General features: G+C 40.9%; 1 protein-coding gene across 1 annotated transcript; it reads right to left on the bottom strand.

Moving 5' to 3' along the window:
• Positions 1–399: 399 nt before the first annotated feature.
• On the bottom strand, positions 400–9,554 carry LOC139368278 (NIF3 NGG1 interacting factor 3-like 1 (S. cerevisiae)). Its single transcript, XM_071107007.1, has 8 exons — positions 9,510–9,554; positions 8,224–8,393; positions 7,771–8,130; positions 6,645–6,801; positions 6,417–6,540; positions 5,255–5,393; positions 4,013–4,096; positions 400–1,112 (listed from the first exon to the last, which is right to left on the bottom strand). The coding sequence occupies exons 2-8, from the start codon at positions 8,381–8,383 to the stop codon at positions 928–930; spliced, it is 1,209 nt and encodes a 402-aa protein (XP_070963108.1). The 5' UTR covers positions 8,384–8,393; positions 9,510–9,554; the 3' UTR covers positions 400–927.
• Between the last annotated feature and the right edge of the window lie 218 nt (positions 9,555–9,772).

The following is a 9,772-nucleotide window of genomic DNA, read 5'->3' as shown; positions in this document are numbered from 1 at the left end:
ATGTGGAAGTTAGGAGAATGCACATTTTATGTTTTATAAAGTGTTGACAGTGCTGAATAACAACTTAAACATTCAATGAATACAGTAGAGCTGCTGTTTGTGTCTCTAGTCATGGTTTTAAAAGTTTTGAAGTCTCAGTATCTTTTCTGTGCGTTCGAGGCTGATTTTTCCAGTCTATGGCAAGGAAACTGGAGACAGTGATCTGAGCTATCTGATTGGACAGTGATAGGCCTATAGGTGCACTTGATTTGCTCTCTGGGCCTGCTGGGTATGTGGAGATCTACCTTCAGACACATGAAGTAGTTCAAAATGGGAACACTTTACCTTTCCGGGCGCTAGGACTTCTGAATCAAGTGCACCTACCACCAACAGTGCAAAAGCAATTTAAAAAAATAGGAATGCAAGGATTTAAATATTTATTTTTTTTACATTGTTTGGTGATTGACTAGGAATGCTGTGGTGACCACTGATGTAGATGCATACTTTGAATATCACCCAAAGGATTACCTTATTCAGTTGTATACATTAGTCCTGCATTTCCTTATCGCATTATTTATTAAATCCTTTAACGCAGAGATCATCAACTAGATTCAAACACAGTCCTATTTTCTTCATTGAGGGGAAGGTTGGAACATAATTACAAATCATTTGTAGACTGGAAATAGACAGGAAGAAGCCCAAACATATTTCACTTAAACAATCATTTCAAACCTTGCTTACATTAGTATACGATCACATCTCTTATGTGTGGGAATACTTGAACAGATTACCCCCCCCAAAAAACACAAAAAAAAATCACTTAAGTTGATTTCCTTGTGTTTTTACAGCCTTATGTCTAAATATGAATGTATTAATTATTTGCTAAGAAAACCACCTGCGGAATAGATTCGGTCTGTGGGCTGCCAGTTGGGGAAAACTGTAAGCATCTCAGACCACCTCCAGGGGGTCCCTGTCAGCCCGTGACAGCGCCACGGTAACAGAGTTGGACAGATGCCCTGCCAGCCTCTTCTTGAACACGGCCAGGAAACCACGCTCGCTGTTGCTATGGTCACTGAGGATCACACTGGCACCGGCAGCGACGGAGTCCAGGACCTCGTGATGGGACATCTCACCTGGGGGAGAAATGAGGTCAGAGGTAAATGTCTGGACATTGAAACACAAGTCAAGTAAAAGTGTGTGTGTGTCGTAATTGTTTTTCAATTTCACCTTTATTTAACCAGGTAGGCTAGTTGAGAACAAGTTCTCATTTGCAACTACGACCAGGCCAAGATAAAGCATGGCAATTCGACACACAACAACACAGAGTTACACATGGAATAAAAACATAGTCAATAATACAGTAGAACAAAAGAAAACAAGTCTATATACAGTGAGTGCAAATGAGGTAAGTTAAGGCATTAAATAGGCCATGGTGGTGAAGTAATTACAATATAGCAATTAAACACTGGAATGCATTGCATGTACACCGAGTATACAAAACTGCACTTTCCATGACATAGACTGACCAGGTAAATCCAGGTGAAAGCTATGATCCTTTTTTGATGTCACCTGTTAAATCCACTTCAAATCAGTGTAGATGAAGGGGAGGAGACCGGTTAAAATCATGCATGATTCTGCCACCTCCATGCTTCACTGTAGGGATGGTGCCGGGTTCTCTCCAGAAGTGACGCTTGGCATTCAGGCCAAATTGTTCAATCTTGGTTTCATCAGACCAGAACATCTTGTTACTCATGGTCTGAGAGTCCATTTTGTGCCTTTTGAAAAAACTCCAAGTGGGCTGTCATGTGCCTTTTACTGAGGCGTGACTTCCGTCTGGCCACTCTACCATAAAGGCCTGATTGGTGGTGCTGCAGAGATGGTTGTCCTTCTGGAAGGTTCTGCCCTCTCCACAGAGGAACCCCAGATCTGTGCCTCGACACAATCCTGTCTTGGAGCTCTACGGAAAATTCCTTCCACCTCATGGCTTGGTTTTTGCTGACATGCACTGTCAACTGTGGGACCTTATATAAAAGTACCAATCAAAAGTTTGGACACACCTACTCAATCAAGGGTTTTTCTTTATTTTTAGTATTTTCTACATTGTAGAATAATAGTGAAGACAAACTATGAAATAACATATGGCATCATGTAGTAACCAAAAAAAGTGTTAAACAAATCAAAATATTTTATATTTGAGATTCTTCAAAGTAGCCACCCTTTGCCTTGACAGCTTTGCACACTCTTGACATTATCTCAACCAGCTTCATGAGGTAGTCACGTGGAATGCATTTCAATTAACAGGCGTGCCTGTTAATTAATTTGTGGAATTTCTTACCTCCTTAATGCGTTTGAGCCAATCAGTTGTGTTGTGACAAGGTAGGGGTGGAATACAGCCCTATTTGGTAAAATAAGAAAATAAGCAAAGAGAAACGACAGTCCATTACTTCAAGACACAAAGGTCAGTCAATGCGGAAAATTTCAAGAACTTTGAACGTTTCTTCAAGTGCAGTCACAAAAACTATCAAGTGCTATGATGAAACTGGCTTTCATGAGGACCGCCACAGGAAAGGAGGACCCAGAGTTACCTCTGCTGCAGAGGATAAGTTCAAAAGTTGCCAGCCTCATATTGCAACCCAAATAAATGCTTCAGAGTTCAAGTAACAGACATCTCAACATCAACTGTTCAGAGGAGACTGTGTGAATCAGGCCTTCGTGGTCGAAATTGCTGCAAAGAAACTACTACTAAAGGACACCAATAATAAGTGACTTGCTTGAGCCAAGAAACACAAGCAATGGACATTAGACCGGTGAAAATCTGTCCTTTGGTCTGAGTCCAAATTTGAGATTTTTGGTTCCAACCACGGATGATCTCTGCATGTGTACATCACTGGGTCCAAGCTTCCTGCCATCCAGGACCTCTATACCAGGCTGTGTCAGACGAAGACCATAAAAATGGTCAGACTCCAGCCACCCTAAACATACTGTTCTCTCTGCTAACGCACGGCAAGCGGTACTGGAGCGCAAGTCTCGGTCAAAAAGCATAGAGGAGGTGGTGTGGGGGTGCTTTGCTGGTGACAATGATTTATTTAGAATTCAAGGCACACTTAACCAGCATGGCTACCAAAGCATTCTGCAGCAATATGCCATCCCATCTGGTTTGCGCTTAGTGGGACTATTTATTTGTTTTTCAACAGGATAATGACCCAACACACCTCCAGGCTGTGTAAGGGCTATTTGACCAAGAAGGAAAGTGATGGAGTGCTGCATCAGATGACCTGGACTCCACAATCACCTGACCTCAACCCAATTGAGATGGTTTGGACAGCAGGGTGAAGGAAAAGCAGCCAACAAGGGAACTCCTTCAAGACTGTTGGAAAAACATTCCAGGTGAAGCTGGTTGAGAGAATGCCAAGAGTGTGCAAAGCTGTCATCAAGGCAAAGGGTGGCTATTTTGAAGAATCTAAAATATATTTTGATTTGTTTAACACTTACGTTTTTGGTTACTACATAATTACATGTGTTATTTCATAGTTTTAATGTATTCACTATTATTCAACATGTAGAAAATAGTAAAAATAAAGTAAACCCTTGAATGAATAGGTGTGTCCAAATTTTTGACTGGTACTCTAGACAGGTGTGTGTGCCTTTCCAAATCCTGTCCAATCAATTGAATTTACCACAGGTGGACTCCAATCAAGTTGTAGAAACATCTCACGAATGATCAATGGAAACAGGATGCACCTGAGCTCATAGCAAAGTGTCTGAATACTTATGTAAATAAGGTTTTTTATTTTTAATATATTTCCAAAAAATTCTAAAATCCTGTTTTTGCTTTGCCATTATGTGGTGGTGTGTGTAGATTGCTGAGGATCTTTAAAAATATATATTTTAAAATAAGGCTAACGTAACAAAAAGTGGAAAAAGTCAAGGGGTCTGAATAATTCCCGAAGGCACTGTATATGCAAAATAAATTGTTCAGTATTCTTGACCGTATTTGTTTGATTCTAGCAGCTGGCGTTTATAGCGACTGTACCTGTGATGTAGAGGTCTGCTTTCACTCCATTCAATACTGAGCCTCCGGACCCAGCACACACTGCCACAGTGCTTACAATGGACTCTAAAATGAACAATCACATACAATTACGTTATCCTCTCAGCCCCTCACTAGCTGTCAACATAATATACTTATTGCAGCAAATATATACACTAAAAAAATATATAAACCCAACATGTGAAGTGTTGGTCCCATGTTTCATGAGCCGGAATAAAAGATCCCAGAAAATGTCCATGGGCACAAAAAGCCTATTTCCCTCAAATTTTGAGCACAATTTTGTTTACATCGTTGTTAGTGAGCATTTCTCCTTTGCCAAGATAGGTGAGCATTTCTCCCACCTGATAGGTGTGGCATATCAAGAAGCTGATTAAACAGCATGATCATTACACAGGTGTACCTTGTGCTGGGGACAATAAAAGGCCAGAAAATATGCACTTTTGTCGTACAACAATGCCACAAATGTCTCAAGTTTTGAAGGAGCGTGGAATTGGCATGCTGACTGCAGTAATGTCCAAGAGAGCTGATGCCAGATAATTGAATGTTCATTTCTCTACCATAAGCTGCCTTCAACGTTGTTTTAGAGAATTTGTCAGTACATCCAACTGGCTTCACAACCGCTCAACCTGTAATAAAGCCCTTTTGTGGGGGAAAAACTCATTCTGATTGGCTAGGCCTGGCTCCCCAGTGGGTTGGCCTGGTTGCCAAGTGGATGGGCCTATGCCGTCCTGCCCAGTCATGAAGAAATCCATAGATTATGGACTAATTTATTTATTTCAATTGACTGATTTCCTTCTATGAACTGTAATTCAGTAAAATCGTTGTTCAGTATAATTAAAAGACATGGTGTGTCCCCCAAACGGCACCCTATTCTCTTTAGAGTAAGGCTGGGACAATACCAGTATCGCAATATTTTTTCCATGGCAAAAATAAACAAAAAGAAGAGCAAACACTTTGGTCCTTTAAAAACCTGCTGTATGTAAAATATTGTGTGCTATATCAAAAAATAAATAAATGTGACTCTGGATGACAACATAATGACATTAGGGCTGTTTTCCTAAAGAAAAACACGTATCGCGAAATTGGTATCCTCCTGTCACTACTTTATAGCTACTTTTGATCAGGGCACTATATAGGGAATAGTGTGCCATTTGGGACGCATACAAGTTAGTAATCCGGTAACAAAAAGGAAGACATAGATGTTTGTTTAGACTTCTCACTCACCTAAAGTTTGCTGGGCTCCGAGGGCCAGTCGAAGGTGATTCAAACCCAGGTGTGATTTCATTCGCTGGACGGCTGCCGCCACAGTTACGGGCTCGTCCAAAACACTTAGTCGCCCTTGGCCGTAGCCTGGGAGAGGACGCTACAGGGTGAGAAACAGCCAGGGTCGTATTCACTAGGCACCAAGAGGAATAAAACAGACAAACAGGGAGGGACTGCCTGAACTTTTTGTTTTGCTAGTGTGCACTAATGAATAAGATGTCACACGTAAAAAGAGTGAAAACATTTAGTAAAATTCATTGAAGTTCAATTCCAGTCCTATTCACACTGTGGCAAGCTAAGCCTATTGATTCGGGATAGCAGGAATATGATCCCAGGGGATATTTATCAAGCACATTAAGTGTTGTCCTATTGCCTGGGGCCTGCTCTGAGGTTGCCCCATTGGGCAGGTGATAAAATAAGTTCAAACAACCAAACTGCAAAGACCTCTAGTAGCCTAAAACTGATATTTCTGTTTCCCATTGTTTAAGTAAAAGACAGACGGCAGTCGGGCAAGTTGAGCCAGCTCTGAGAAATGTTTTACTGATAACAACCAAAATATAAAGAATTCCAGCACTGATCTTTCTGATTTCTCCCGTGTGTAGATGAATGGCTGTCAATATATGGCACTACTGCGTGTAAATATCTAATTTACATTTTTTGCGCAAGTGGTCAATCTTCGGGCAACCAAAAAAAATACTCATTTAAATGTTAATCCCTGTCAAGCATGCTGATATACAGTCTGCCTTCCCCTTTCCATGTAATCTTATCTTGCGTTGACACAGGTAGCCCAATTCTGATATCTTTTCCACTAATTGGTTCTTTAACCAATCACATCAGATCCTTTCACATCAGATATTTTTCAGAATTGATCTGATTGATCAAAATACCAATTAATGAAAAAAATATCAGCCATTATGATCTAAAAGGCAAAAATTATCTTACATCAGCACTCTGACCAAACTGTCCACTTTGTGTGTTAGGGTGTAATACGCTGGATACATATGGCCCCAGGTCTGTTTGTTGTTTTGCCAACTGCTATGGTCATATTTCCCATGACAATGACCATAGGAGATGGCTATACAGCACAAACAGATCTGGGACCAGGCTAGCAGCAGTACTATACCTTTTTTACTTGAAGGATACTGAGAGACTGGCTGGGAGTGGCGTGTTGTAACAGAGTTTGAACACTGGGGGTCAGCCCTGAGTCTGGACAGATCAGACTTATGAAGAAGCCATCAGTTTCAGAGCTAGAGACAGATGGAGGAGATATGTACAGTAACAGTGTAAACAACAGTGAAGAGGTGTATACAGATTTAAGCACGCACACACAAACTGACAGAGTATCCAGTACCTGACAGTTGTGTGCTGTAAATTGATACCGCTATTCGTCCCCTTCAGTTCTGCCATGATGGTGTTGAGCTGCTCCTGACTCCTGGTTGTAAACTCCAGTTTGTGGCTCTGGGGGGCGCTACTGAAGGCTTGACTCAACACCGAAACTTTGCCACTCCCTGAGCAAGACAACAGAAACAGCACTCGTTACTCCGCAGTGCTTTTCAAACATCATGAACTTATTCAGGTGGGGAGAACACTCCAGAACATTCAGATAATTTGAGTAGAACAAATATGACACTCTATACACATCTTCAATAAACTGTGAAAGTGACATCATCCTACCCTAATCTTTGGATTGGGCTTGAAAATTCTAATACAATTTGTGAAAACACAGTCCTTACCTTAAATACCTTAAATAGGTATATAAAACTATATTTGTGGATGAGTTTACATCTGCCAGATGCCTTTTGGGGGTTTTTGAGCTCAAAACCATTGCGCTACGTTTTTGCCCATTGAAGACCATTCAAAAAGCATGCAAAAGTTCAAAAACGAGTTCTTGGAAAATTCTGCGTCACTTTCATAGCGCATATCCTGAGTGTAAAAGGTCCCAGATATAATAAAGCACTCAATCTTATAGCCTAAGTGTAACAGTATAGACTTTACGTCCGTTCCCTCGCCCCGACCTGGGCGCGAACCAGGGACGCTCTGCACACGTCAAGAGTCACCCTCGAAGCATCGCTACCCATCGCTCCACAAAAGCCGCAGCCCTTGCAGAGCAAGGGGAACCACTACTTCAAGGTCTCAGAGCAAGTGACGTCACCGATTGAAACGCCACAAGCGCGCACAACCGCTAACTAGCTAGCAATTTAACATCGGCTGCATAAGCACTATTTGATTTGATAGTAAGTGAACAACAACCCAATTTGGGAGTACTATAGGCTTATACCACTTTTTTTTCATACTCACCATACCCAAAAACCAGTTTCTCCTTTACCATAATGGACCAACAAAGCAGCATAATAACATCCAGGACCTCTCACACCAACGTTTACAATATTGAGCAGTTGTTGAAGCCCAAAACAGAGCTACAGCAGTCCACTTTGCTTATTATAAAGCTAGGGGAAACACTGACAGCAGTCTCTTACCAACTCCTCCAACCAGCCAGTCATTCACGCCTCCTTTGACGCTGTCCCAAGAGGTGTGAGGAGAAAACACTGCTATTCCAGCCGTAATCGCCCGGATAGCCAATCGCTGCTTCCAGTTCTTTGAAACCAAGCACTTGATTGGATGAAACAGCGGGGGGTGGTAAGAGATGATGAGATCGCAGTTCATGGCTTCTGCTTCCGACATGACAGAATCGGTCAGGTCATTGGTTAACAGGATGGTTTTGATAGGCCGACATTTAATGGGCTCAACTAATAGGCCAACGTTATCCCAGGACTCTGCCAGTGATAGAGGGGCGAGCTCCTCCAGAACCTTGAGAACCTCCTTTAAATCCATTGGACCTGTTGTACGAGAAGAATGGGAAAGGGAGCACGAAAAAGAGTAGCAATGACAGAGATGGAGATGGGTAGAAAGCTGATAAGACCTAATATTACAATGAGAGGGGTCAGAAAAAAAGGATGAGCGAAGGGCAGACAATTTGGAGTGAGAAGAGAAAGTGGAACAAGCGAGTGTTTGAGAGATGCTTTCGTGGTAGCTCCTTCTGCAGGTCAATGACAGAATTCTCTGGAAAACATTCTTGTATCCAGTCAACATTAGTGTAGACCTGTGTGCAAAAGAGTTCATTTGATATTAATAAATATTGTTTGCATCCAAGAGCAAGGTTCATCTGCAACAAATAGGCTGTATTTTCTTAAAACATCATGAAGGGTTAATCTTGTCACCTATCAGTCTTGTCATCTATTATTTAAAAGGCCAATTGTCAATATCTGTCAAAACTCCCATTCAAATGTAGTGGTGGAAAAAGTACCCAATTGTCATACTTGAGTAAAAGTAAAGATACCTTAATAGAAACGACAAGTAAAAGTCACCCAGTAAAATCCTACTTGAGTAAAAGTCTAAAAGTATTTGGTTTAAAATATACTTAAGTATCAAAAGTAGAAGTTTAAATTATTTAAAATTCCTCATATTAGACTAACCAGATGGCACCATTTTATTTTATTTTTCACGGATAGGCACACTCCAACATAATTTACAAACGAATTGTGTGTGTTCAGTGAGTTTGCCAGATCTGAGCCAGTATGGATCACAAGGGATGTTATGTTAAGTGCGTGAATTGGACCACTTCCCTGTCCTACTTAGCATTCAAACTGTAACGATTACTTTTGGGTGTCAAGGAAAATGTATGGAGTAAAAACATTATTTTCTTTAGGAATGTGGTAAAAGTAGTCAAAAATATAAATAGTAAAGTGAAGTACAGATACCCTCAAACTTCTTTAGTACATTACACCACTGCTAAGGTGCACTGTTCTAGCTACATTTAGTAGGCTAGCTAATAGGTTTGGATTGCAATGGCTGCTGTTACCATTTTGTGCATGGTTAAGGTGCATTGTTTACAAATTAAATCAACTGCACGGGTTTAATGGCCAAGGTAACGTTAGAATCGAAGTAATTTAACTCACACGAATATGAGCCAGAGCAACTCCACAAACTAGCTAGGTAAATTAACTTAAGAGGCATTTATAATAGCTTCGCTAACATTACATAGCTGGCTCCCAACCTGGAACAGGGCCCACAGCAATACGCTAGCTACCAACAAACAAAGGTGTTTCTGTTTGCATGTTCAGACTGGTGTGATTCATACGTTACATTTTAAATGTAAGTTTCCAATTAATAGGCAAAAACTATGAATTGGAAATGCAAGCATGGTAACAGCACTTACTGGTGGAGAGAGAGCCAGCTATTGGGGTTACCTTCTTCTTCGATGAGGTTTAACCGCAGTTGGCATCCAATAAATGTTGCATTACTGCCACCTACTAGACTGGAGTATAACTCCCATATACTTTGCTTGAAACATTTTAAATAAAAAAATACAAATCCCCAACCATCTAACATTACACCAAAAATAATCATAATGATAACATTTTCTCAAATGACTGCCTCGCCTGGATCACCAACAACCTCTCAGAGTTCAGTGTGTCAAAT

The sequence above is a fragment of the Oncorhynchus clarkii genome, chromosome 16, assembly GCF_045791955.1.
Source record: "Oncorhynchus clarkii lewisi isolate Uvic-CL-2024 chromosome 16, UVic_Ocla_1.0, whole genome shotgun sequence".
NCBI classification, from domain to species: domain Eukaryota; kingdom Metazoa; phylum Chordata; class Actinopteri; order Salmoniformes; family Salmonidae; genus Oncorhynchus; species Oncorhynchus clarkii.
This window is presented reverse-complemented; position numbering and strand designations above follow the sequence as displayed.

Bases quoted from the DNA above. Each gene is read 5' to 3' on its own strand.
- LOC139368278 (XM_071107007.1), bottom strand. From the start codon at position 8,383: ATGTTGACTGGATACAAGAATGTTTTCCAGAGAATTCTGTCATTGACC. The intron at 8,131-8,223 runs GTAATATTAGGT...CTCGTACAACAG, and splicing joins TTTTTCTGACCCCTCTCATT to GTCCAATGGATTTAAAGGAG. The intron at 6,541-6,644 runs GTACTGGATACT...ATCTGTCTCTAG, and splicing joins TTACAGCACACAACTGTCAG to CTCTGAAACTGATGGCTTCT.